At 44.2% G+C, this 27,310-nt stretch overlaps 1 protein-coding gene across 6 annotated transcripts in view; it reads left to right on the forward strand.

The window, feature by feature from the left end:
- The window catches only part of PARP4 (poly(ADP-ribose) polymerase family member 4), a 118,570-nt gene that overhangs the window by 49,018 nt on the left and 42,242 nt on the right, over positions 1-27,310 (forward strand). For all 6 annotated transcript variants that reach the window (XM_075127265.1, XM_075127271.1, XM_075127269.1 and 3 more), the window contains exons 20-26: positions 1,210-1,291; positions 1,693-1,830; positions 12,160-12,355; positions 12,606-12,676; positions 13,634-13,821; positions 16,977-17,076; positions 23,149-23,319. In XM_075127265.1, the coding sequence (XP_074983366.1) occupies positions 1,210-1,291; positions 1,693-1,830; positions 12,160-12,355; positions 12,606-12,676; positions 13,634-13,821; positions 16,977-17,076; positions 23,149-23,319 (946 nt within the window). The remainder of the gene's footprint in view (positions 1-1,209; positions 1,292-1,692; positions 1,831-12,159; positions 12,356-12,605; positions 12,677-13,633; positions 13,822-16,976; positions 17,077-23,148; positions 23,320-27,310) is intronic.

Raw genomic sequence — 27,310 nt, forward strand, 5'->3', positions numbered from 1 at the left:
TAAGAGCTTTAATGGGCACTTGTGCTTCTCCAGAAACTGAATTTTCAGTGTTAGAAACTACATAATGCCCATGTACATGTATGCACACAATGTTGCGGCAAAAAGGACTAATCCATAGGCTCAGGGGCCGGAGCACCTACAGGGCAAAAATGGTGGGTGCTGAGCACTTACTTGCAACCCACCTATGGTGTTCATATTTTTAAAGGATGTTGGAAAAATTGGGGAGGGTACAGAGAAGAGCCACAAAAATTATTTGAGGGTTAGAAAAAATGCCATATTGTGAAAGACTTAAAAAGCACAATCTGTTTAGCATATCAGATACATGAGCAAGTGATGGCTTGATCATGGTGTGTAAGTACCTTCATGGTGAGAAAATACTAGGTACCAAAGGGCTCTTTAATCTAGTGGCAAAAAGACGTAAAAAGAACCAATGGCTGGAAGTTAAAGCTGGATAAATTCAAATTAGAAATAAGGCACAATTTTTTTTAACAGTGAGGGTGAATGTTCCTATGGCTAATCTACCAAAGGAAATGTATGTTTTTCGGGAAGGTACTCTATATTCGTACACAAATTACTGGGCTCATTACAGGAGTAATTGGGTAAAATTCTATGGTCTATTTTATACCAGAGTTCAGACTAGATGATCTCATGGCTTCTTCTGTCCTTAAAAATCTGTGTATCTATGAATATCCTTAGTGAATCAGCATGTCCGCTGTTTGGAGTGTCTTGGGGATAGAAACTTTTGCAAGGGAAGCATGGGGCAGAAGAGAGCAAGGAGGTCAGATTAGATGATCATGATGGTCCCTTCTAACCTTGAAGTCTGAGTCTACAAGTCATGCACTGCTTATTGCCTTTACCCTAAGACAGGGGTTCTCAAATGAGGGGTCAGGACCCCTCAGAGGGTCGCAAGGGTATTACATGGGGGGTTGTGAGCTGTCAGTGTCCACCCCAAACCCTGCTTTGCATACAGCATTTATAATGGTGTTAAATATATTAAAAAGTGTTTTAAATTTATAAGGGGGGGTCACACTCAGAGGCTTCCTTTGTGAAAGAGGTCACCAGTACAAAAGTTTGAGAACTACTGCCCTAAGAGCTGCGAAGGATAGGAAACAGAGACTGATGTGTTCTGATGGAGGAAGCATGGCATACATGCCAGATATCATCTTCTCCAAAACTGCCTTGTGTGTCAATTGTTTTTTCTTTTCTTAGTGGATTCTGTATGGCCATGTCTATTGAAATGCCACACCGTATTGAACGCATTCATAGTTGGACGCATACACTTAAAATAAAGGTAAGTAAATCTTCTTGCAACTGTTTTTCTGTTTTAGAGCTTATGTCTTGTATTTTAAAAGGACCCTTTTATACTTTTAAAATAAATTGCATATGATGTTTATATAGGACTCATGTAAACTGGTAATTCCATTTCCTTATATCAAATTAATTTTTTTTCATGTGCACTTTTTAGAATGGAAGTCTTTTAATCTTAAAATACATTTAGAAAAGTGCATGTCACTCTAAAGAAACATATATATTTTTAAATGAAAACCACCATCTTAATGGTAAAAAAACTTCAGGACATCTCATACTTAATGTTACATCTTCAAGCCTGAGTTTTTCTTAAAAGCATGAAGTTTTGTACAATTGAATGCTATTTTGGCAGAAATTGATAAATGTCGGCTTTTTACCCTCTAGAAAACAGACTGCAAAGCCGTGATCAGGGCTGTGGAGAACAGTTCCTTGGACACCAGTGGCTTTGCTCTAGAAATCTGGATTTCTCAAGTGTATCTACCCAGAATGTGGGTAGAGAAGCATCCAAACAAAGAGAGTGAGGTACAACTGCTACTTCTACTATATATTATCAACTAATGGATTGGCTAAATTCTGCCAGGATGTACCGCTCATATAAATGCTATTGACTTTAGTGGAGAGTAAGTCAGACCAGAATTTGGCCTGATATGGTTAGTTTTGTACTTTGGAAAAATTTAAAGAAATATAAGCCATCAATGTTGAAGAGAAAAAAAGATTATGGGACAGTATTTCTGTGTAATTGTCATGAATATACACTTTGTACCTGACTTACTTGTGGTAATGTCTTTTTGATCAATTTAACAAATTCACTCTGTACAGTCATTCATCTTATTGATCTATGTGACCCTTTCCCTTCAGTTTGCTTTCGTATTTTATTTAGCAAGTGCTCCACCCTTTTTGGTCTTTAACTTTAAAGTACACTTTAAAACATTATAAAGCAGGTATATTGAAAAAAGTCTATAGCTAAGTTTTCTTATGTACAGTATTAAAGCACACGCATAATAGCAACAAATTATCTCCTTAACTGTTAATTTGAAGCATTTTCCTGTTGGTCTTTAGAATTATCTAAAGAAAAGATTTCTAATCAGGTTTAAATCTGAAGAAAGTTATATATTTCACAGTTAACAGAACATAAATGCAGCCATATTTGCCAAATTCAGTGGGGAAAAAAGTACTGCAAGATGCGGGGTGAAATGCTGGCCCCTTTAAAAGCAATGAGAAAACTCCCATGGACTTCAGTGGGGCCAGGATTTCACCCAAAATGTCTTGAGGAGTGAGGAGGGAACTAAAATATGCAACTACTGTATTTGCATCTTTGCAGCCTGCAAGTTCAAATTAGTAATAGTTCCTATCAGGACATAGTTCCATTGAAATGGAATTTTCATAATTCTACCTTTTATTTTAGTTGAACTTTCCACAGAATCTTTCTGATATAAGCCCCAGTCCTGCAAACAAGCACACACAAGCTTAAATTGATAAAGTGGAGAGGCCATGGCTTATGTACTTCAAAACCCAGAATGCTGCATACTGTTTTTGTTGCAAACTCTTCCAGTCTAATATTCCAGCCACATTGGGTTCTACAGGAACAAAGGACTGGAAGAATCTGGCTAGAAATCTGGCATGTCATGAGAAGGCAGCAAATCACCAGAGAGCATTCCATAGGTGGAAAGAGCTTGAGATGACACTAAGGTTAAAGGCCATTGTAGATGATCAGCATCAAGAGAAGATTGCATCAGAGTCTCTTTACTGGCAAAATGTTCTGAAAAGGCTCATTGCCACTGTGAGAATGTTTGCTACCCAAAACCGAGCACTGCATTGCACTTCAGATCAGCTGTATGTGCCAAATAATGGAAACTTTCTTAAAATTGTGGAGCTGATGGCTGAGTTTGATGCTGTACTCCAGGAGCATCTAAGAAGAGTCACCACCCAAGAAATGTACACACACCAGTACCTTGGAAAAACAGTTCAAAATGAGATCATACAGTTACTGGCAACAAAAGTCAAACAGAAGTTTGTGGAAGATCTGAAGTCAGCAAGATATTACTCTGTTATTCTGGATTGCACACCTGCCATCAGCCATATGGAACAAATGACTTTAATGGTGTGTTTTGTAACAACAACAGAACCTAGTGAAACATCCCTGTAATGATGAGTGTCAGAGAGCATTTTCTAGAATTTATTGACATTGATAAATGTCAGGAGCTGCTATGACAAATGTTCTTCTTAAAAAACTGGAAGATACGGGAATCACGATAGCTGACATGAGAGGTCAGGACTACGATAATGGTGCCAACATGAGAGGAAAGAACAGAGGAGTGCTGACACGGATCCGAGAGCTAAACCCTCAAGCTTTTTTTGTCCCATGCAGTTCTCATTCATTGAACTTGGTGGTCAGTGATACAGCATCAGCTTCTAGTGAGGCTGCTGAATTTTTTAATGTAATTCCAAGCATCTATGTATTTTTCTCTGCATCAACTCATCGATGGCAAATTTTGAAGCGACATCTAGGAACATCCTCTCTGACACTGAAACCACTGAGTGCCACATGATGGGAAAGTTGAGTGGAGGCGATAAAGCCTATCAAACACCAAACTGGGAAGATAGATGATGCCCTCGTTGCCATTATGGAGGATAATGCTATGACAGGAACTGTTCATGGGAGAACAGTGGCAGATGGAAATAGAATCACCAGAAACATACATAACTTCAAATTTGTGTGGCTTAGTGTTGTGGCATGACGTACTGTTTGAAATAAATGTTGTAAGCAAGAGACTCCAAGGTGTTGACCTTGATATATCTGGAGCAATGGAACAACTGGACAAAGCAAAGTCATACCTACAGTCTTACCGGTCAGATGAGGGATTTCAAAACGTTCTGAAGAGTGCACAGAAGTTGGCAGAGGAACTTCACACTGAAGCTATTTTCCCACCCATTCAAGAATACAAGAGTCACTGAAGAAGAAGACATTTTGATTATGAGGCACAGGATAATCCCATAAGAGACCCCAAACAATAATTCAAAGTTGAATTCTTTAACCAGGTGCTAGATTGTGCAATACAGTCAGTTGAAGAACGTTTTATGCAGCTCAAGGAACACAGCAGTATATTTGGGATGTTGTATGATACTCCAAAACTCCTCACTATACCTGAAGAAGACCTACACCAGCAATGCAGGGCACTAGAGACAGTGTTGACACATGATGACATGCGTGATATTGATGCGAGTGATTTAGGTGATGAACTGAAAGCCCTTTCAAGATATATTTCAGCAAGATCAACTCCAAAGGCTGTTCTGGAATATATGTGCACAAATAAGATGACCACCCTCTTTCCAAATGCTTTTGTTGCTCTGTGCATACTTCTAACACTTCCTGTAACAGTTGCCAGTGGAGAACCCAGTTTCTCCAAGCTGAAGTTAATAAAAACACATCTACACTCCACAATGACACAGGAGAGGCTGGTCGACCTTGCAACCATCTCAATAGAGCATGAGCTGGCCCAGACTATGGACCTTCAGCAGTTCAAATCTTTGCAGCCACGAAGCCACGGAAAGCACCACTTTGATTATTCAAACAGATAAAGATGCCAGTGTTTACTATGCAGACAAGAAAAGTTACATGTGCTGTTCAGGCATTTGAAAGTTAAGTGTGACTTAAAATTTTTGAACAACGCATTTTAAGTTGTTAGTTCTCCTTTATTGGGGTAGGTAGCAGAGCAGTACCATTAGAGGAGTAGAAAAGGAAGAAGGCAGACTTGAGACCATTCAATGTTTTGGCCCAAGCGAGGGGGTATGAGGCTGTCATTTGAGCTCCCCGCCTCAGGTGCCAAAATGTTGTGGGCCGCCCCTGCGTCCACGACCCGGCACGGGTCTCCCTCCATGGCTCCAGTCAAGAAGCTGAAAAAGACTGTGAGGGGAAGATCTGTTACCTCCCGCAAGGGAAAGGAGAGGGCAGGGGGCTCGCCAGGACCTGTGCCAGGCAGCTCAGCTCCCCCTCGGGAAGTCGGGCCCCAGTTCAAGTCGAGCAGTGCAGCCTATCCCATGCCTTGCCTGCGACTCAAGATAGTGGTGCAGGCTGCGGACAGTTTCAGATGCTATCAATGCCCGAAGCCCTTCAAGCAGCTCAAGAGATCCTGATGCTCCCAGTGCCGCCCTCACCGGCTCCAGTGGTACCCCAATCTCGTGTGTGTGTCCCCGCCTCAGCAGTACCGTTCCCCATCAAGAGGGATGTCCCACAAGCGTTCACCCACCTCTTCAGTCCCCGCACCAGGGCATCAGTCGAGGGATTCAAGGCGTACCTTGCTGGTAGATTGGCGCAGAGCCTCTGAGGCATGCACCACCCCACAAGAACTCCAGGACCGGCCCTGACCATCTTCAAGGGATCAGTACCAATCCCAGGACTGATTGGGAACCAGAGACTGCCGATCGCCGGGCCGTCAAAACCCGTCTCCAAAAAGAAGGTCACCCTACTCAGACGATCCTCCCAGCAACTGGCTTGTAGTAGCTCTCAGTCCCATTCAACATCCCAGTACCGGTAGAGGCATGAGGCATGGATCGCCAGGTATCTGACGCAGATCTACCAAATGCCGTCGGTCCCCAAGATAGTGTCACTCGGAGAGGTCAGCTTCAGAATGCAGCAACCGGCACCAGTCAGACAAGAGCCACCGCTTAGCCCAGTCTTGGTCATCTGGGACCGATCACTCCTCTGGTAGCTCCAGCTCAGAGCAAGGTTCCCTGACTGTGGGACAAGCCCCAGTACCGATGGTGCCGACTACATTATCAGCACCAAAACCTGTCCCATGGCCCCAGGCGCAGTGCCCAGCGCCATGATACCTGTGGAACCCCTGTGGGTTCACCCAGCCTTCCCAGGAGACTTTGGGGGTAAAACCCCGCAGGTCCAGGAGGACCCCGGGGAGCAAGCTGTTGGACCACCAATGGACATGGAGATTCCCACAGCACCGGCATCATCCTCGTCATCACCAGATGAGACTATCACGGGGCCCCCTCACCCAGTTCCTCAGGATGACGCCAAAGCGCACCAGGAACTTTTGAAGAGGGTCACTTCTAACCTGGGGCTTCAGGCAGAGGAACTGGAAGAGCCCTCGGACTCTCTGTTTGACATCCTCTGATCCTCAGCCCCTGCCAGGGTGGCTCTACCCCTTCATTAAGGAGTTTCTAAGATCACTAATGCCCTGTGGCAGACCCCCTCTTCCATGGACCCCATCTCTAAAAGGGCCAAACGCAAGTACTTCGTGCCAACCAAAGGGCATGAGTACTTATACTCCCACACTGCCCCAATTCCCTTGTGGTTGAGGTGGTCAAGGAGAGTCAAGGATAACCTGGGGCCACCCCCAGAAATAAAGACTTAAGGAGGCTGGATCTTTTTGGATGTAAGGTTTATTCATCTTCCAGCCTTCAGCTGACAGTGGCCAACCACCAAGCCCTCCTTTACTGATATTACTTCAATATGTGGCAAGCCATGGCCATATTCGAAGGGTCGCTCCCCAAGGCTTCCAAGAAGGAGTTCTGAGCGATCCTCAATGCGGGCACAACTGCGGCCAGGGCTGCCCTCCAGGTGGAGTCAGATGCTGCTTCCCACACCATGGCTTCCGCTATCTCCATGCGGCGAGCCTCTTGGCTGCTCCTCTCTGGTTTGTCCACTGAGGCTCATCAGTCAATGCTGGACCTGCCCTTTGACCGGTGGTCCCTATTTGAGACAGCAAATTGCACAGCCTCAGAGACTCCTGCACCTCCCTAAAAACCCTGGGTCTCTACATCCCAGCTCTGGTATGTAAGTGGTTCAAACCGCAGCAGTCGCAGGGCCAGAGGAGTCAGCCTCAGCAGGACCAGCCCCATAAACAAGCCAAGGGCTACAAGCACCGCCCGAACCACGTGCCTCTACCCTCTGCCCAATTGGGCTTGACCCGTAATAAGCAGGGAGCCAAACGGTCATTTTGAGGGTGCGCCCAAGGGCAACCTACCAGACTATTCCCTGGATCCATCTTTCACAGTGTTCTCCAACTGCCTTTCCCTCTTCCTCCCTGCCTGGATGGCTATAATCTCGAACCAATGGGTCCTCATTATGGTGGAACAGGGTTATACCCTCCAGTTCCTTTCTAACCCCCACTTCCCACTTGCCTTCCCCATCCCTCTTCAGGGATCCCTCTCTTGAGAGTCTCCTTGCGTAGGAGGTAAAGGGGTTACTACAGCTTGGTGTGGTGGAAGAAGTTCCTCTCGAGTACAGGAATATGGGGTTTTGTTCCCAGTACTTTTTAATCTCAAAGGCCAGGGGCAGTCTACGGCCCATGCTGGACCTGCGAGACCTCAACAAGTGCCTAAAGAAGTTAAAAGTTCTGCATGCTCTCTGGGCCTACTGGTAAACGACAAAAAGTCAACGTTAGTGCCAGTGTAGAGGATAGAGTTAATAGGAGCAGTCCTCAACTAGACCTGTGCCAGGGTATTCCTGCCGCTGGAAAGGTTCCACGTGTTAATGGACCTCATCACTGAAGTCTCCGCATTCCCTCTGATTACAGCCAGGGTCTGTCTGCTCCTGGGTCACATGGCAGCATGCACTTATGTGGTCCATCATTCCAGGCTCCAAATGCGGCCCCTGCAACAATGGCTGGGGATGGTCTATTCCCAGTCCAGAGACCCCCTGGAAAAGATTGTTACCATTCCCCAGGCAATACTTACCTCGTTGCGATGGTGGACCGATCATAGGACAGTCTTGGAAGGGGTTCTGTTTGACAGCCCCCGTCACTCCATCGAGTTGGTGTCAGACGCCTTGGACCTCGGCTGGGGTGCTCATCTCAGCAATCTCCAGACACAGGGGATGTGGTCCCTGGAGGAGGCGAAGTTGCACATAAACTTCAAAGAGCTCCGAGCAGTCTTGCTGGCGTGCGGAGTCTTCCTGCCCCACCTGTCAGGCAAGGTGGTACGAGTCCTGACGGACAACACAGCCCCATCAACAGGCAAGGGGGAGCGCGCTCGTTGGCTCTCTGTCAGGAGGCGCTCCATCTATGGGACTTCTGCTTCAGCCACTAAATCCACCTGGAAGCTTGTCACCTTCCCGGTGTCAAGAATACGCTGGCGGACCAGCTCAGCAGGGACTTCTCTCACCACGAGTGGTCACTCCATCCAGAGGTAGCCTGCATGATCTTCCAAAGGTAGGGAACTCCCCAAGTTGACTGGTTCGCTAGCAGACAGAACCGGAAATGCCACCGGTTGTTGCGGTTCAAATACAAGACAGAACAAGCTTTAAGCAAGCAAGCAGGCTGGTCTGCTGACGGGCTGGTCTCCTGTCAGCTTTCCACCCTCTCTTTTATTCTTTCTCTCCCCCCGCGCATTACATACTCCAACAGATAAAAGGAATACACTGTCTTTGTTTAATATTCTTATTTACCAATATCTATCTACCACATTCCTTGCTCTCGGGCCTTGAGCCCAGTCCTGGGAGGCTTCCCACGGTTCATGTAATCTGGGCGAGATTCCAAGGTTCATGCCCTTGAGAGGAGCTGTGTGTGCACTGCTCCTACACAACACTCCGGGTGTGCCCTGAATGTTGCCAAGTGCATGAACCTTGCATGAATGCTACAACCAGTTTTGCTCTCAACAAGGTTTAAGCAAGGGCTCGCTCTCCGATGCCTGCCTTCTTGTCGTGGTCAGGGAGCCTGATGTACGCATTCCCGCCAATTCCACTCATCAGCAGGGCCCTGGCAAAGATCAAGAGAGATAAAGCACAGGTTGTTTTGATTTTCCCAGCGTGGCCTTGCCAACATTGGTTCGGCACACTCATGAACTTGTCAGCGGCACCTCCCGGACCTACTGTGACAGGACCATGGTCAGCTCTTCCAGCCCAATTTTGAGTCCCTCCATCTCTCGGCCTGGAGGCTGCATGGCTGAATCCGGAGGAGCAGACCTGTTCGGAAGGAGTCCAACAGGTCTTCCTGGGGAGTAGGACAAGGTTTTCCTTCTGGGCATCCGAGCATGGCATCTCTCCCTCGCATTCTTTCATACAGGCTGTCCTGGACTACCTGCTCCATTTGAGGAACCAGGGCCTGGCACACTTTCCCATTAGAGTGCATCCAGCAGCCATTTCCACATTTTACCCACTGATCCAAGGACAGACGGTGTTTTCCCATGGCATGATGGTCAGATTCTTGAGAGGGCTCAAGAAACTCTTCCCACAGGTATGGACTCCTGTCCCACAGCGGGATCTTAACTTGGTCCACCCTAGGCTCACCGGCCCACCCTTTGAGCCACTGCGTTCCTGCTCCCTTGCCCACCTGTCATGGAAGGCCGCGTTCCTGGTGGTGGTGACGTCAGCAAGATGGGTCTCTGAAATTAGAGCCTGACCTTAGAACCTCTTGTACACAGTCTCCTACAAAGATAAGGCTCAGTTGTGGCCCCACCGGGCCTTCCTGCCAAAGGTGGTCTCCACCTTCCATATGAACCAGGACATCTTCCTCCCGGTGTTCTGTCCCACACAGCACAAGACCAATGAGGACAGACGTCTTCACTCCCTGGACATCCAGAGGACCTTGGCTTTCTACTTAGAATGTACCAAGCCTTTCTGAAAATGGATTCAACTCTTCATCACTACAGCAGATAGGATGAGGGGTCACCCGGTGTCCTCATGCAGGATTTCCAATTGGATCACCTCGTGCATAAGGACCTGTTACGACCTGGCAGGGGTTCTGCTGCCGCTGATTGTCATAGCCCACTCAGTGAGAGTACAGGCATCTTCGATGGCCTTCCTGGCACATATCCCTATCCACGACATCTGTAGAGCCGCAACATGGTCCTCTGTTCACACATTTACTGCTCATTATGCCATCACTCAGCAGGCCAGGGACGACACTGGGTTTGCCAGAGCTGTGTTGTAATCCACACTTCTGTGAACTCCTACCCACCTCCAGGGATACTGCTTTGGAGTCACCTAATATGGAATGGACGTGAGTAAGCACTCAAGGAAGAAAAGACCGCTACCTTTTCCATAACTGGTATTCTTCGAGATGTGTTGTTCATGTCCATTCCACAACCCGCCCTTCTTCCCCACTGTTGGAACTGGGGGTGGGTGGGGGGAGCCGGCAGCATCCCTTATACCATGCCATGTGGGTGCCACTCCAGAGGGCGCTAGAGCCGGTCCCCTATGGATACTGCTTAGGGAAAAACTTCTGGCACCGGTGCATGTGGCGAGCACACACACCTGATATGGAATGGACATGAGCAACACATCTGGAAGAACACCAGTTACAGAACAGGTAACTGTCTTTTGCTGTTCCAGCCCTTGGAGTTATGGATCCTTTTAAGCCAGGGAGGAAAGTAATAAAGAAAAGAACAAAACAGCTCTTTAGTTTGTTTTCATTGTGGGGAGTTCAGTCTCTCATTTTTTTCCCTTTTTATCAGGGTTGCTTAGTTTAAACGAACAATTAGTCAATCAAGATTTGCCTCTTAGGTGATGGCCACATACTCCCAGTCTTCCCTGAAGTGGGGAGGAAATGAGAGTGCCCTATTTCCTTCTCCGGGCTCCAATCTTCTCCTCTCTGTTTGAAAGTCATCTCTACTCCTCCGTCTCCTTCCACTGAGCACCTCCTTGTCTCACTGAAAGCCTTAGGCTTGTCCTGATTAGCTATACCTGATTAACTCCCTGGGTGGATCCTCTTATTCTAGAATTCTGAACTTATTTAGTTTTGGAACAGAAGTTGATTAAGCAAATTCAGAATAATTCATCCACACAAAGAATTAATCAGGAATAGCTATTTCGCTAGAATTGCACTTCAGACCTTAATTCGAATTAACTTCGACTGTAGACAAGCCCAAGTGTATAAAAGCACTTAGCTTTTTATAAAAAGAAAAGGAGTACTTGTGGCTGTTACTCTGAAACCTAGCTTTTTATAGTCTCTCTGTTCATAAGACTCAGCTGGTGGTTTCACCTTTCCATTACCTAATAGGCCACAGCTGTAGTCTCTCTCAAGTCCTGACATCAATCTCTCATGGTTCAGCTGAGGTTGGAATACGCTTATCTCACCACACCATAGATGGTAACCCATGATCATACTGGAGGGAGGGATTCCACTATGTGAGAAAATTTTAAAACAATAAATACAATCTTTTCTATAACAAAGTAGCTACCTGCTGGAATAAACTTGTATTGAATTCATGGGTTTCTTTTCTGTATTTCCACTCTATAAGCTTAGAGAATGCAGGTTTTTGAACTTTTTAACCAATCACAAGTGCAAGGCAATACAGTGCACGCTTGTTCTCCTGTTTTCTTCAGAAAAAACATTGTACTTTTAAATAAATCTATTTTTAAAATTCTAGGACTTCTCATGAAGTGACGATGGTGTTGATGATTTTAAAAAAATAAGGCTGTTTCTTATTTCCGAGAAACAACTCCATTCTGATTGCAGAAAAGTAAAATAGATGGAACAGAAAACACTTGCAAATTTCCCACTGAATTTCTTACCCACGAGGGATGAGCTAGGGATACAGGACAGGGAGAGCTACTCTCGTCAAGATTTAATACAAACAAACAAACAACCCACTTGCTCACCTCTAGACCAGTGGTTTTCAACCTTTTTCCATTTGTGGACCCCTAAAAAATTTCAAATGGAGGTACGGACTCCTTTGGAAATACTAGACTGTCTGCGGACCCTCCGGGGTCCACAGACCACAGGTTGAAAACCACTGCCTGAGACATTTGGCTTTATTATGTTCAGATGCCACAATAATGGGTGACCTTATAAAAACCTAGATACATATAGTGATCTTTGTAAAATGTTTAGCACCCTTTTGGCACTATATAAATAACAGTGGTGCATTGTGTTGATTATCAAACTCTTCTTTCTTCAGGCATGCATGCTTGTATTTCAACCAAAGTTTGAAACAAAGTTTAAAGGAATCCAGCTGTCTGGAGAAATTATTATTTGTCTAGATTGCTCCAATTCCATGGAGGGTTCAACACTGCAACAAGCAAAGAAGATTGCTCTCCATGTTCTACAAATGTCTTGTTTTAGACAGAGAGTGAATGTTATCAGATTTGGCACGAGTAAGTTTTCTTTTGTTGGATGCTGACTTTTATTACTTTCTTGTCATCCTTATCTTTATGCTCATCAAGCAGTAATATATTAAACTGGAAACCTGACGGTCTCTATTATTTAGTAGTAGAGAATACTTTTATTGTGGTTTTTCTAATAGTAAAAATGAAAGCATTCACTGCATAATGTCACCATTCCTAAGTTAATGAAATATAACTTAATGTTGAAAGGAAGAACTTAATTTCAGTTTTCACGCCACAGATTTCACAGAATTTTCTTCATATTCAAAGGATATCAAAAGTGATCTTGCAGCAGTGAAGGAGTTTATTATCGTAAGTAAAATTGTTTTTCTCTGCATGCTACTGAGTGTTTCTTTGCCCGCAGGGATTCCATGTAACGTGCACCGTCATGTTGTTTTGTGGCTTTATTTGAGGCCACCTTCTAAATTACTTCCATGGCTTAGTTTTAGTAGTATCCAAGAGCCCATTGTCCCTGGTAACAGGTGCATCATCTCTGTTGTATGTCCTGTTATAGCTCAGTGAAAATTTAAGGTAACTCATGGTAGGTATTAGTCATAGGACAATAAAAGTTGGAGATGGGAGAGTCATACTGGATCATCCAGTTGATCTTTCTGAAATTTAGGATTATTCTCTATTTATGATCTTGTCCAGTCTGGTTTTAAATGATTCCTCAAGTGATGGAGCTTCCACTCCTTCCTTTGGAAAACTTCTCTGCAGCATAATAAATCTGACTACCAGGAAATCTTCCTGATGTTCCTCCTAAATTGTACCTTTTAAAATGTCATGCCCCCTTCCTTTGCCCTCTGGTGACTTTGTAGCAGGACAGGCACGGGTACAGACATCCATGTGAACCTCCCTGCTCTCACAGCACCGTCTTTCCGGCAGTGAAGACAGCACTTGATATGCCAGTGCACTTGGTCATCCCAATGAAAGGCAAATTCAATTGGCACTGTCTTGGAAGGAAGATTAGATTGTAAATTCTGGAGTGAAGGGATTGTCTTTTTGCTCTGTGTTTGTACAACTTCTAGCACAGTGGGGTTCTGGTCCATGACTGGGGCTCATAGGCACTGTCACAATACAGATAATAACTACTACAGGATGGCAGAAGGCAAACTCAGTTGTAAGAAGGGAGCAATCACTTGTACTTGGAAACCGGGAGAAATTTACCATGGGAAGGAAAACTTAACTCTTCACTATAGTTTATTCTGGGGAAAGTTAGAAATAAAATCCAAACTTTCCGATAATCATTTTATTATTTTTTCTCTTTAGTCTGCTACACCTACAATGGGAAATACTGACTTATGGAAAACCTTACGTTATTTAAGTTTGTTGTATCCTTCTCAAAGAGAGCGTAACATTCTTCTTCTATCCGATGGGCACATTCAGAATGAGAGCATGACCATCCAAATTGTGAAAGAGAATGTCAGACACACCAGGTTATTTACATGTGGTTTTGGGTAAGTACAAAATGAATGAACAGTTGTACTGTGCTGTGCTTCAGACTTAAAAATCACTGATAATTTTACTGGAAATGAAATGTCAATGTGTTGAGGATCATAAGGTTTGTGAATGTGTTGTCTTTATCACGTACATATAGATGGAATGCAAAAAAGTGAATGCCACATTCTACAATTAAAATAAAAAATTCCAGGAAATTCCAATTTGAGATTCCCTCAGTAGAATTTACTTTGCACATATGTAGTTTTGTCTGTTCCTCTCATTTTTCTGAAATGTGTAATTTTAATATATTCCTGTTTAATGTAAAAAGCATGCCTTAGAATGGGAAATAGTTAAAATTGTTGAAACTTTAACTTTTAACATTTCCTGACTCCATAACTTTAATAGTGCAGTAACATCGTTTTCTGCATTGACTTTTTTTTTAAATAAAGATTTAAAAAGAAATTACCACTGCTTTCTAAAATAAGCACTTAATTGGTTCTAATTAGGCTTTGTCTAGACTAGGATTTAAAGATGTGTTAAAAGATGTTAGCTAACATGTTCTGACTAACTATAAGGTGGGTAGAAAGCTGGCTAGATTGTCGGGCTCAACGGGTAGTGATCAATGGCTCCATGTCTAGTTGGTAGCCGGTATCAAGTGGAGTGCCCCAAGGGTCGGTCCTGGGGCCGGTTTTGTTCAATATCTTCATAAATGATCTGGAGGATGGTGTGGATTGCACTCTCAGCAAATTTGCGGATGATACTAAACTGGGAGGAGTGGTAGATACGCTGGAGGGTAGGGATAGGATACAGAGGGACCTAGACAAATTGGAGGATTGGGCCAAAAGAAATCTGATGAGGTTCAATAAGGATAAGTGCAGGGTCCTGCACTTAGGATGGAAGAATCCAATGCACTGCTACAGACTAGGGACCGAATGGCTAGGCAGCAGTTCTGCGGAAAAGGACCTAGGGGTGACAGTGGACGAGAAGCTGGATATGAGTCAGCAGTGTGCCCTTGTTGCCAAGAAGGCCAATGGCATTTTGGGATGTATAAGTAGGGGCATAGCGAGCAGATCGAGGGACGTGATCGTTCCCCTCTATTTGACATTGGTGAGGCCTCATCTGGAGTACTGTGTCCAGTTTTGGGCCCCACACTACAAGAAGGATGTGGATAAATTGGAGAGAGTCCAGCGAAGGGCAACAAAAATGATTAGGGGTCTAGAACACATGATTTATGAGGAGAGACTGAGGGAGCTGGGATTGTTTAGCCTGCAGAAGAGAAGAATGAGGGGGGATCTGATAGCTGCTTTCAACTACCTGAAAGGGGGTTCCAAAGAGGATGGATCTAGACTGTTCTCAATGGTAGCAGATGACAGAACGAGGAGTAATGGTCTCAAGTTGCAGTGGGGGAGGTTTAGATTGGATATTAGGAAAAACTTTTTCACTAAGAGGGTGGTGAAACACTGGAATGCGTTACCTAGGGAGGTGGTAGAATCTCCTTCCTTAGAGGTTTTTAAGGTCAGGCTTGACAAAGCCCTGGCTGGGATGATTTAACTGGGAATTGGTCCTGCTTCGAGCAGGGGGTTGGACTAGATGACCTTCTGGGGTCCCTTCCAACCCTGATATTCTATGATTCTATGAAAAGTCTAGTGTAGATTTTTCAGGGCTTGTCTACATTAGAAAGTTATACCACTTTTACTCTATTGGTACAACCCCCCCTAGTGCGGCTGCAGTTATATTGGTATTAAAGTACTTTACACTGGTATAGTATTCCCACATGGGTAAGGGAATAACGATACCATTACAAGTTACCTTTATACCGGTATAACTTAATCCATGCTCGGGCTCTTATGGTATAACTATTTCAGTAAAAAAATTACACCCAAGATACTTATACTGGTGTAGCTTTTAAGCATAGACCAGACCTCAAAGTATACTGTTAACATATTAAACTGGTTGAGTTAAAGTAATAATGGTGAATGAGACATAACAGAGATAAGTTCACACCTTTCCCGATGCTGTTGATTGGATAGAGACAGTTTTATGCAAAGCTGAATTAACAGAGAAGCAGTGCATCTTTTTATATTGTGATGGTTGTATATTGGCAACTGAAGAAAATAGATTTTTTTTTTTAAATGAAAGGTTAGAATTTTTAGAATATTGCAAAATGCAACAACGGTTGTAAAGAGACTTTAAAATTGTGCATGCCACGCTTTCTCTCAGGCCTGTGAATTTTGTCCTATTTTTGAGGTAAATGCAGTTTTATTCCTTCATTTTTATTTGTTTTTTTCCAGTTAATTTTCACCCTGTCAATGGTGTAACATTTTTTTAGCAGTAAGTCCTTTATCTTGAGAAAATGGGTGTATCAAATCCTATTTTCTTTTTTTGCTACTGCCACCCCACTTAAAGTTACAGATTATTTGAAACTTGTCGTCCATTTTGTTAGGCAGTCTCTTTATTTTATACATTCATTGTCCTTCCCCTTCGCATTACTTAATTACAGTAGCTTCCGTCCTTTGTAAATAGATCACACAAAATTCTGCATTAGTTAAAAACTCTTGTCTGTTAAGCAATTTTGGCCCCACAATATTGATTTAAGATCACCCATTTCCAGAAAAAATTGCTTGACAATTCAAAATGAAATGCTGATGGCTTTCAATGGAAGTAGGGCGTCTATTTAATGTAGGCCCCTTTGAAAACCCCTGCCTCAAAGATCTTACATCTGTTATGGAGAAACTCAAGAATGCATTTTCCTTAAAACCCTGTGAACATGTACTTCATCCCTCATTTCACTACTTCCTGTGGGAAACCAATGAGTTGGCTTTTCTCTGTGTGTGATTTGCACTAATTGAATGCTGAATTTTGAGAGCTAAGACGTGGGTTTTAAACCTATATGCTCTGGGGATGAACATGGGAAACACTGCTGCTCTTGTTGGTTTTCACTCTTGATAGCGTTAGAATAGTGATAAATATAGGCAGCCCTCTGTCAGGATGGAGCATGCGTTGGATCTTGCCAGTTCTGAGCTTTGTTTAATGTAGATGTGAATGAAAGAGGGGGATTTAAAGAAATTGGAGAACTTGCTAGACTGTTAAAAAATTAAAATGTTTGGAATCAATTTCAGATTATCAGTTTTTACTTAAAAAACAAAAAACAAATCTTTTAAAATGTGGTTAGTTCCACAGCAAATCATCACATGCTGAGATCTTTGTCTCAATATGGCGCTGGAGCATATGAATATTTTGACCCAAAATCGAAGTATAACTGGCTAAAAAAGGTAAGTTTTATCAATCCTGAATATATTTTTTCTGAATTTTACACTATTGGCAGCTGATTTGGGTGGAACTCTTTGGGAGCCTCAAAGTTTCAAATTGGGAGGAGCATGTTCTCGGGATTGTGGGGTCTTGCTGTTTCAAACAGGAGTACTCTTGGTGTTTTAACAGACAGAGGACTGCTTTATATTGGGGAATGGGGCCTTTGTGTCTCAAAGAGCAGTTCCCTCTTAAGTGAGATGTTGGACTCCACCTGAAAAGCAACTCCCTCTAACTTTCAGATACCACACCAGTTTCAGACCAGGGACCCCAAGAAAAGGAGAAGCTTCTGAAATATCTTTCCACTGCCCTTCCTCTTTGATGCCTCTGATTTTTAAAATATAAGTTCACCTGGGTGAAGAGTGGTACTTCTCTCTTGCGGGATATGTACACTCCATCCCATATGCCGGGTCACATATGGTGAGAAGAAAGGAAAAAACTTTATAGGAGCCAGTTGGGTCCTGTGTTCATGACCCTGACTATAAAACGTGGCAGTACAGCCTAGTGGCTGGAGTCAATAAAGTGGCCCTTCTACTCAGGGCAGCGCGGCCTAATGGCCAGCGTCAATAAAGGCGCCCACTTCTGGGGTACTGGCTCACTGGGGATGCGGGGTTCCACCTAGGGTGTGTGGTGCTCAGGGTAAGGGGACTCAGGTCTTCCTTGCTCCTTTGAGTCCTAGCCCAGGGCCCTGGCAGTGATGGAGGTGCTCACCCCCAAGTCAGCAGGGGTCCTCCCAAAACATCTTGACTGGTTCCCTGTTTCGCTCACTGGAGAAAAGTCTAAGTCCCCTGGGCTGCTTTCTACTCTTTCTCCCTCGGCGATGCTCCATGGTTCCCAAGGGTCTCTAGGGTCCTAAAGTCTCTTCTCAGGGCTCATCAGGCAGCGTGGAGTCTGTCTGGAGCTCTGTGTGCCATGGCTCTGTAGTGGGGGCATGTAGCAATTCCCTGGAGAAAGCCTGTAGTCTGCGTCCTCCCCCTTCAGCTGCCTGTCCAGACTGAGTTGGGCAGGCTGCTTCCTTTTATACTCTGCCTCCAGGCAGAACATTCCCAGCAGGGTTGGTGGGGCGGGGCTTCCTCAGCCTGCAAAGCACAGTTAACCCTTTTGGGGCTGGCATACGGTAGGTACACCCCATCACATTCTCATTTTAGGAACTTGGTGGGACTATCTCAGTAGTTTATGATGCTGAGGCGATGTTGGCTGCTACTCTTTGAGTGACCTCTGCTGGAAAGTTGCAGCAGTGTTCTCTTTCAACCAGAAACTTGTCAGTTTTCTCCATTGTCTCTCCTTGTTTGAACATAATTTACATTTTAAGGGAAGAGGAGATGGTATTTGGTGTGAATAAGAACCAAATTTCAGTTTTGTTCCTTGTTTACAACACTGAGAGAATAAAATAAAATGAAAAGACTCCATGAATTATTTATTTATTTTAGTGTCAGATTCTGTTGTACTCTTCTTGATTAGGGCTTGGTCTACACTTAAAACTTAGGTCAATGAAGCTACAGCATGCAGGGGTATGAAGGCCAAAAAAGAATTTGAAGAACAGCTAGCCAAAGACTCAAAAAGTAATAGCAAAATTTTGTTTAAGTACATCAGAAGCAGGAAACCTGCTAAACAACCAGTGGAGCCACTGGACAATCAAGATGCTAAAGGATCACTGAAGGATAAGACCATTGTGGAGAAACTAAATGAATTCTTTGCATCAGTCTTCATGGCTGCAGATGTGAGGGAGATTCCCAAACCTGAACCATTCTTTTTAGGTGACAAATCTGAGGAATTGTCCCAGATTGAGGTGTCATTAGAGGAGGTTTTGGAACAGATTGATAAACTAAACAGTAATAAGTCACTAGGACCAGATGGTATTCACCCAAGAGTTCTGAAGGAACTCAAATGTGAAATTGCAGAACCACTAACTGTAGTCTATAACCTATCATTTAAATCAGCCTCTGTACCAAATGACTGGAGGATAGCTAATGTGATGCCAATTTTTAAAAAGGGTTCTAGAGGTGATCCCAGCAGTTACAGACTGGTAAGCCTGACTTCAGTACTGGACAAACTGGTTGAAACTGTAGTAAAGAACAAAATTGTCAGGCACATAGATGAAGATAATTTGTTGGGGAAGAGTCAACATAGTTTTTGTAAAGGAAAATCATGCCTCACCTATCTACTAGAATTCTTTGGGGGGATCAACAAGCATGTGGACAAGGGGGATCCAGTGGATATAGCATACTTACATTTTCAGAAAGCCTTTGACAAGGTCCCTCACCAAAGGCTCTTAAGCAAAGTAAGCTGTCATTGGGTAAGAGGGAAGGTTCTCTCATGGATTGGTAACTGGTTAAAAGATAGGAAAGAAAGGGTAAGAAGAAATGGTCAGGTCTCAGAATGGAGAGAAGTAAATAGTAGTGGGCCCCATCGATTTCAACATATTCATAAATGATCTGGAAAAAGGGGTAAATAGTGAGGTGGCAAAATTTGCAGATGATACAAAACTACTCAAGATAGTTAAGTCCCGGGCAGACTGCAAACAGCTACAAAAAGATCTCTCAAAACTGTGTGACTGGGCAACAAAATGGCAGATGAAATTTATTGTTGGTAAAAGCAAAGTAATACAGATTGGAAAACATAATCCCAACTATACATATAAAATGATGGAGTCTAAATTAGCTGTTTCCACTCAAGAAAGAGATCTTGGAGTCATTGTGGATAGTTCTCTGAAAACATCCACTCAATGTACAGAATGTTGGGAATCATTAAGAAAGGGATAGACAATAAGAAAATATCATATTGCCTCTATAGAAATCCATGGTATGCCCACATCTTGAATAGTGTGTGCAGATGTGGTGGCCCCATCTCAAAAAAGATATATTGGAATTGGAAAAGATTCAGAAAAGGACAACAAAAATGATTAGGGATATGGAATGGCTTCAGTATGAGAAGAAATTAATAAGACTGGGACTTTTCAGCTTGGAAAAGAGATGACTAAGGGGGGAATATGATAGAGGTCTATAAAATCATGACTGGTGTGGAGAAAGTAAATGAGGAAGTGTTATTTACTCTTTCTCATAACACAAGAACTAAGGGTCACCAAATGAAATGAATAGGCAGCAGGTTTAAAACAAACAAAAGGAAGTATTTTTTCACACAACACATAGTCAGTCTGTGGAACACTTTGCCAGAGGATGTTGTGAAGGCCAAGACTTGTGAAGGGTTCAAAAAAGAACTAGGTAAGTTCATGGAGGATAGGTCCATCAATGGCTGTTAGTCAGGATGGGCAGGGATAGTGTCCCTATCCTTTGTTTCCCAGAAGCTGGGAATGGGCAACAAGGGATGGATCACTTGATGATTACCTGTTCTGTTCATTCCCTTGGGGGCACCTAGCATTGGCCACTGTTGGAAGAGAGGATACTGGGCTAGATGGACCGTTGGCCTGACCCATAGAATATCAGGGTTGGAAGAGACCTCAGGAGGTCATCTAGCCCAACCCCCTGCTCAAAGCAGGACCGATCCCCGATTAAATCATCCCAGCCAGGGCTTTCTCAAGCCTGACCTTAAAAACTTCTAGGGAGGGAGATTCCACCACCTCCCTAGGTAACGCATTCCAGTGTTTCACCACCCTCATAGCGAAAAAGTTTTTCCTAATATCCAACCTAAATCTCCCCCACTGCAACTTGAGATCATTACTCCTTGTTCTGTCATCTGCTACCACTGAGAACAGTCTAGATCCATCCTCTTTGGAACCCCCTTTCAGGTAGTTGAAAGCAGCTATGAAATCCCCCATCATTCTTCTCTTCCGTAGACTAAACATCCCCAGTTCCCTCAGCCTCTCCTCATAACTCATGTGTTCCAGTCCCCTAATCATTTTTGTTGCCCTCCGCTGGACTCTCTCCAATTTATCCACATCCTTCTTGTAGTGTGGGGCCCAAAACTGGACACAGTACTCCAGATGAGGCCTCACCAATGTCGAATAGAGGGGAACGATCACGTCCCTCGATCTGCTGGCAATGCCCCTACTTATACATCCCAAAATGCCATTGGCCTTCTTGGCAACAAGGGCACACTGTTGACTCATATCCAACTTCTTGTCCACTGTAACCCCTATGTCCTTTTCTGCAGAACTGCTGCCTAGCCATTCGGTCCCTAGTCTGTAGCGGTACATGGGATTCTTCCATCCTAACTGCAGGACTCTGCACTCGTCCTTGTTGATCCTCATCAGATTTCTTTTGGCCCAATCCTCCAATTTGTCTAGGTCCCTCTGTATCCTATCCCTACCCTCCAGCGTATCTACCACTCCTCCCAGTTTAGTGTCATCTGCAAACTTGCTGAGGGTGAAATCCACACCATCCTCCAGATCATTTATGAAGACATTGAACAAAACCAGCCCCAGGACCGACCCTTGGGGCACTCCACTTGATACCGGCTGCCAACTAGACATGGAGCCATTGATCACTACCCGTTGAGCCCCACAATCTAGCCAGCTTTCTATCCACCTTCTAGTCCATTCATCCAGCTCATACTTCTTTAACTTGCTGGCAAGAATACTGTGGGAGACTGTGTCAAAAGCTTTGCTAAAGTCAAGGAACAACACGTCCACTGCTTTTCCTTCATCCACAGAGCCAGTTATCTCGTCATAGAAGGCAATTAGATTAGTCAGGCATGCCTTGCCCTTGGTGAATCCATGCTGACTGTTCCTGATCACTTTCCTCTCCTCTAGGTGCTTCAGAATTGATTCCTTGAGGACCTGCTCCATGATTTTTCCAGGGACTGAGGTGAGGCTGACTGGCCTGCAGTTCCCAGGATCCTCCTTCTTCCCTTTTTTAAAGATGGGCACTACATTAGCCTTTTTCCAGTCATCTGGGACCTCCCCCGATCGCCATGAGTTTTCAAAGATAATGGCCAATGGCTCTGCAATCACATCCACCAACTCCTTTAGCACTCTCGGATGCAACGCTTCCAGCCTCATGGACTTGTGCTCGTCCAGCTTTTCTAAATAGTCCTGAACCACTTCTTTCTCCACAGAGGGCTGGTCATCTTCTCCCCATGCTGTGCTGCCCAGTGCAGTAGTCTGGGAGCTGACCTTGTTTGTGAAGACAGAGGCAAAAAAAGCATTGAGTACATTAGTTTTTCCACATCCTCTGTCACTAGGTTGCCTCCCTCATTCAGTAAGGGGCCCACACTTTCCTTGACTTTCTTCTTGTTGCTAACATACCTGAAGAAACCCTTCTTGTTACTCTTAACATCTCTTGCTAGCTGCAACTCCAGGTGTGATTTGAGCTTCCTGATTTCAATCCTGCAAGCCCAAGCAATATTTTTATACTCATCCCTGGTCATTTGTCCAATCTTCCACTTCTTTTAAGCTTCTTTTTTGTATTTAAGAGCAGCAAGGATTTCACTGTTAAGCCAAGCCGGTCGCCTGCCATATTTACTATTCGTTCTACACATCAGGATGGTTTGTACCTGTAACCTCAATAAGGATTCTTTAAAATACAGCCAGCTCTCCTGGACTCCTTTCCCCCTCATGTTATTCTCCCAGTGGATCTTGCCCATCACTTCCCTGAGGGAGTCAAAGTCTGCTTTTCTGAAGTCCAGGGTCTGTATTCTGCTGCTCTTCTTTCTTCCTTGTGTTAGGATCCTGAACTTGACCATTTCATGGTCACTGCCTCCCAGGTTCCCATCCACTTTTGCTTCCCCTACTAATTCTTCCTGGTTTGTGAACAGCAGGTCAAGAAGAGCTCTGCCCCTACTTGGTTCCTCCAGCACCAGGAAATTGTCCCCTACATTTTCCAAAAACTTCCTGGATTGCCTGTGCACAGCTGTATTGCTCAGTATAGATGCTCTTATGATCTTATGAAGAATCCACGCCCCTGAGCACTGCAGTTATACCAACCTAATCCCCTGGTGTAGACACAGCTAGGTCAACAGAAGAATACTTCCGTCAACCTAGCTACTATCGCTCAGGGAAGTGCAGCGACAAGAAAACTCCTTCTTGTGATATTTTTCCTATTAGAGTAATGTATTTAACTCATTTGCATCTTTTTTCACAGATAGAAAGCCAGAGATCCAGAATATTTTCTCCAGGATGCAGTTCTGTCTCTATTAAATGGCAACAGTTTGATGCAAATGCACCAGAGCCATTGCAGGCTCCTGCTCAAATACAGTCTTTATTTAACAACGAAAGACTTCTTGTCTATGGATTTATCCCACATTGTACTCAGGTAAGGAATGATACAAAGAAGCATCTTCTTTTTTGGGTGGGTAAAAATTAATATATACAATGGAGTCGCATCTTACGCGGAGGTTAGGTTCTAAAGTCAGCGCGTAAGGCGAAAATCGCGTATAGTCAAAATTACCCTTAAAAATCCCTTAAATCTCCCATAAAGTACAGTATACTGTACATGGTTTTGTGTACACAATCCTTTACAGTAATATGTATAAATGTATAATGTATACAATAATGTACAGTATATAATAAAGAGTACATATGCAAAATATAATTTTACAGTATTTTTAATTACAGGGGGGTAATTACAGGGGGTTGTCAGGGCTTGATGTCGATCCAGGAGACAGATGATGGAGAGCTTGGGTGACTGAGAGCGAATTGTAGACCAAGTGGTTGGCTCTGGTTCAGCTTGAGAAGTTGATTGCGTAGGCTCATCTGCTGCTGGTTGTTTTTCCTTGAAAAACATGGTGATCGGCAACTGTCGCTGTTGTCTCTTGAGCTGCTCAACCATTTCTTGATGTGGTCTCAAATCATCCGTAATACTACATGTGATCCCTCGTTCCATAGAGGGATCGTATTCAGAAATTAAATCATTCAGGTGTTTCGCTGCTTGGAACACTTCAGCAAAAGTATGAAGATTCCAACTTGCTGGCTCTTCCTGTTCATCGTCATCATCTTCGTCTTCTGTAGACGATTTTATCAGTTCCTCTAACTCTTCGTTAGTCAATGTTTCTCTATGGCTCTCAGTTAATTCTTCAATTCCTTCCTCAAGGATGTCAACGAAGCCATCACCACCCACTTGCCTGGCCACCTGAACAATGCGTTTCACTTCTTTGTCAATGATCGGGAAACCCTTAAAATCATTCACACATTCTTTCCATAGGTTTTGCCAACATGCATTGACTGTTTCGGGCTTGATTGTATCCATTGCCTGTTTAACATAAGTGATGCAATCGGCATTGAAGGACTTCCAACACTCCATCACATTAAGATTAGGATCAGCATCCATAGCACTACGTATCCGTGAGATCGCAAGCCTCGTGTATGTGGCCTTGAAACAGCGAATCACGCCTTGGTCAAGAGGTTGGAGAATGGAGGTGGTATTGAGGGGAGAAAGATGACATCAACATTATTATGCGCAAACTGGAGTGCCACAGGGTGGCCAGGAGCATTGTCTATGATCAGCAACACTTTAAAGTCAAGTCCTTTCTCTTCGAGGTACCGCTTGACCTCCGGAATGAAACACTTGTGGAACCAATCCAGAAATAATGCTGCCGTCACCCAGCCTTTTTATTTGATTGCCAGAACACAGGCAAGAGATTTTTGTTCTTGCCTTTTAGGGCACGGGGATTTGCAGCTCTGTAGAGTAGGCCCGGCTTTATTAAATGCCCAGCCACATTGCCACAAAACAACACAGTCACACGGTCTTTAGCTGCTTTGAAGCCAGGGTCTTGTCTTCCTGATTTCGAAATGTAAGTGTGGTTGGGCGTTTTTTTCTAGAAGAGCCCAGTCTGGTCAGCATTAAAAACTTGTTCCGGAAGATAGCCCTTTTCTTCTATGATTTTCTTTAATTGTTCAGGGTAGGCTTTTGCTGCCTCTTTGTTGGCAGATGCAGCTTCACCAGTTGTCTGAACTTGTTTGAGGTTGAAGCGGTTCCTAAAACTGTTAAGCCAACCTTGGCTGGCTTTGAATTCCTTCTCATCAGAAGGCTGTCCCTCTTCAGCGGGAGGTTTGAACAGCACGTAGAGGCTAAGAGCCTTTTCTCGCAACGTGTTGCCATCGATAAGCACACGTTTACAGTTCATGCCTTCCAGCCGTAAGTTTAATGCCTTTTCAGTCTTCACTAAAGTCTTATCACGCACCTGGCTTGTAACCTTAGCAGTTATTGGAGCACTTGATGCCATGGCTTGATGAATTTCTCTCTCTCGAATCTTGATGGCACGGATGCTAGATTTGTTGCAGCCATATTTACATGCCACGTTGGAGACCGACATACCATCTCTCAATAAGTCCAACACAGCCAGTTTTTCCTCCAGCATTGGAACAGATCGCTGTTTCTTTGATTGAGCACCAGATGAAGTAGTTGGCTTGCGTTAGGGGCCATGTTGTATGAAAAATGCGTAACTTAAACACTAGAATCACACTCAGGGTGGCGAGATGCTCACACCTATGAGAGGCATGCAGGAACTGAGACCGACTCAGGGAAGAGCAGATTCACGTCTCCCATCTCACACTCACTCCAGGGCATACGCTTATAGAGTGGAATGGTGGGCGGAATCGCCCGCACTATTTACAGGTATTTTGTTATTTTTCCTTTTTTTTGCTGAGCGCGTAGAGTTGAATTTGCATAAGTTAAGTGCGCGTATGATGCGACTCACCTATAATGCACTGCAAAGCTTCCTATATATTGATTGCTGGGATAAATTTTGTGTGACTTTCTTACACTGGCTTAAAAATGTTGTTTAAAAGCCTCACTGTGCCTGACCTGTAAGAAATATGGAGAAATAGGTGGTCCCTGCCCCAAGGAATGTACAGTCTTACCAACAGTCTGTACTAGGCGAACAACCAATTACTGACAACGATCCTCTTATCTGTCTTAGGTACTTACATGGCCTCCATTACCACAGTGCATCACTGTCTTTAATATATTTATCCTCACAACACCCCTATAATGCAGGGAAGTACAATCACCTGCATTTTACAAATTAAGAACTAAGTGACGCAGGAAGTGTCTTGTAGAACAGGGACTTGAACCCAGATCTCCTAACCTAGTACCATAATCACTAGACCATCCATCCTTCCATAGGATCATCCTTTCCCCAAATTTTTCTCAACTGGCATTGAAAATGGCTCAGCTGCTAGTGTGAATGAGACAAAACGGTTTTCAGTACAGTTACAGAAAGTACTATTGACACTTGTGTTCCCTGTAAGCTGTGTGCTTGAATGGTGGCAGGAGAGATTTAAGTGCCACCCAGCTGATTAGGAGAGTACGCACTGCCGGCAGCATGTGTTCAGGTGCCCCTCCCCCCACATTGCTCCGTCCTGCAGCTGCTCCCAGGACCCTTCTGCTGGCTGTGCAGAGTGTCGGGGGGAAGGTGCTGATGTCAGGGTGTCCCCCTCTACCCCTGCCCCTGTACCCCATCTCCACAGAGCAGGGGACACAGCTTGGCTCAGGACTCAGAGCTGCTGCCGGGAAGGGTGAGTGACTGAGTGCCTTTCTTAAAGAGACAGTGCACTGTTTCTGAGATTTCCCATCCAGCAGCCAGCTCACACAGTCTCTCTCTCACCCCCCCCCCACCCATGTACCCCATCTCTGCAGAGTGGGGGAGGGAAGACAACAGGGGCCAGGACAGATCAGGAGAGCTTTCAGTGAGTTTCTTAAAGAGACAGCGCAGGACGTCTGTCCGAAACTTTCCCAGCAGCCAGCACACACACTGTCTCTGTGTCAAACACACATACTGTTTCTCTCTCACACAGATGTGCAGGTGAACACACCTCTGAAAGTGTGGCTGATGTGATGTGATTAGGTCCTATGATGGTGTCTCTTGAATAGATATGTGGACAGAGTTAGCAACAGGCTTTTTTGCAAGGATAGGTTCCTGGGTTAGTGTTTTTGTTGTATTTGCTTCAGGTTGGGGGGCTGTCTGTAAGCAAGGACTGGCCTGTCTCCCAAAATCTGTAAGAGTGAGGGATCGTCCTTCAGGATAGGATGTAGATCCTTGATGATGCGCTGGAGAGGTTTTAGTTGGGGTCTAAAGGTGACGGCTAGTGATGTTCTGTTACTTTCTTTGTTGGGCCTGTCCTGTCATAGGTGACTTCTACCAATGTACTATATGCCCCTCTGCCATATACATTGGCCAAACCGGACAGTCTACACAAAAGAATAAATGAACACAAATCAGATGTTAAGAATTATAACATTCAAAAACCAGTCGGAGAACACTTCAACCTCCCTGGACACTCAATTACAGACCTAAAAGTCTCAA

This window comes from Caretta caretta, chromosome 1 (genome assembly GCF_965140235.1).
Source record: "Caretta caretta isolate rCarCar2 chromosome 1, rCarCar1.hap1, whole genome shotgun sequence".
Lineage (NCBI taxonomy): Eukaryota > Metazoa > Chordata > Testudines > Cheloniidae > Caretta > Caretta caretta.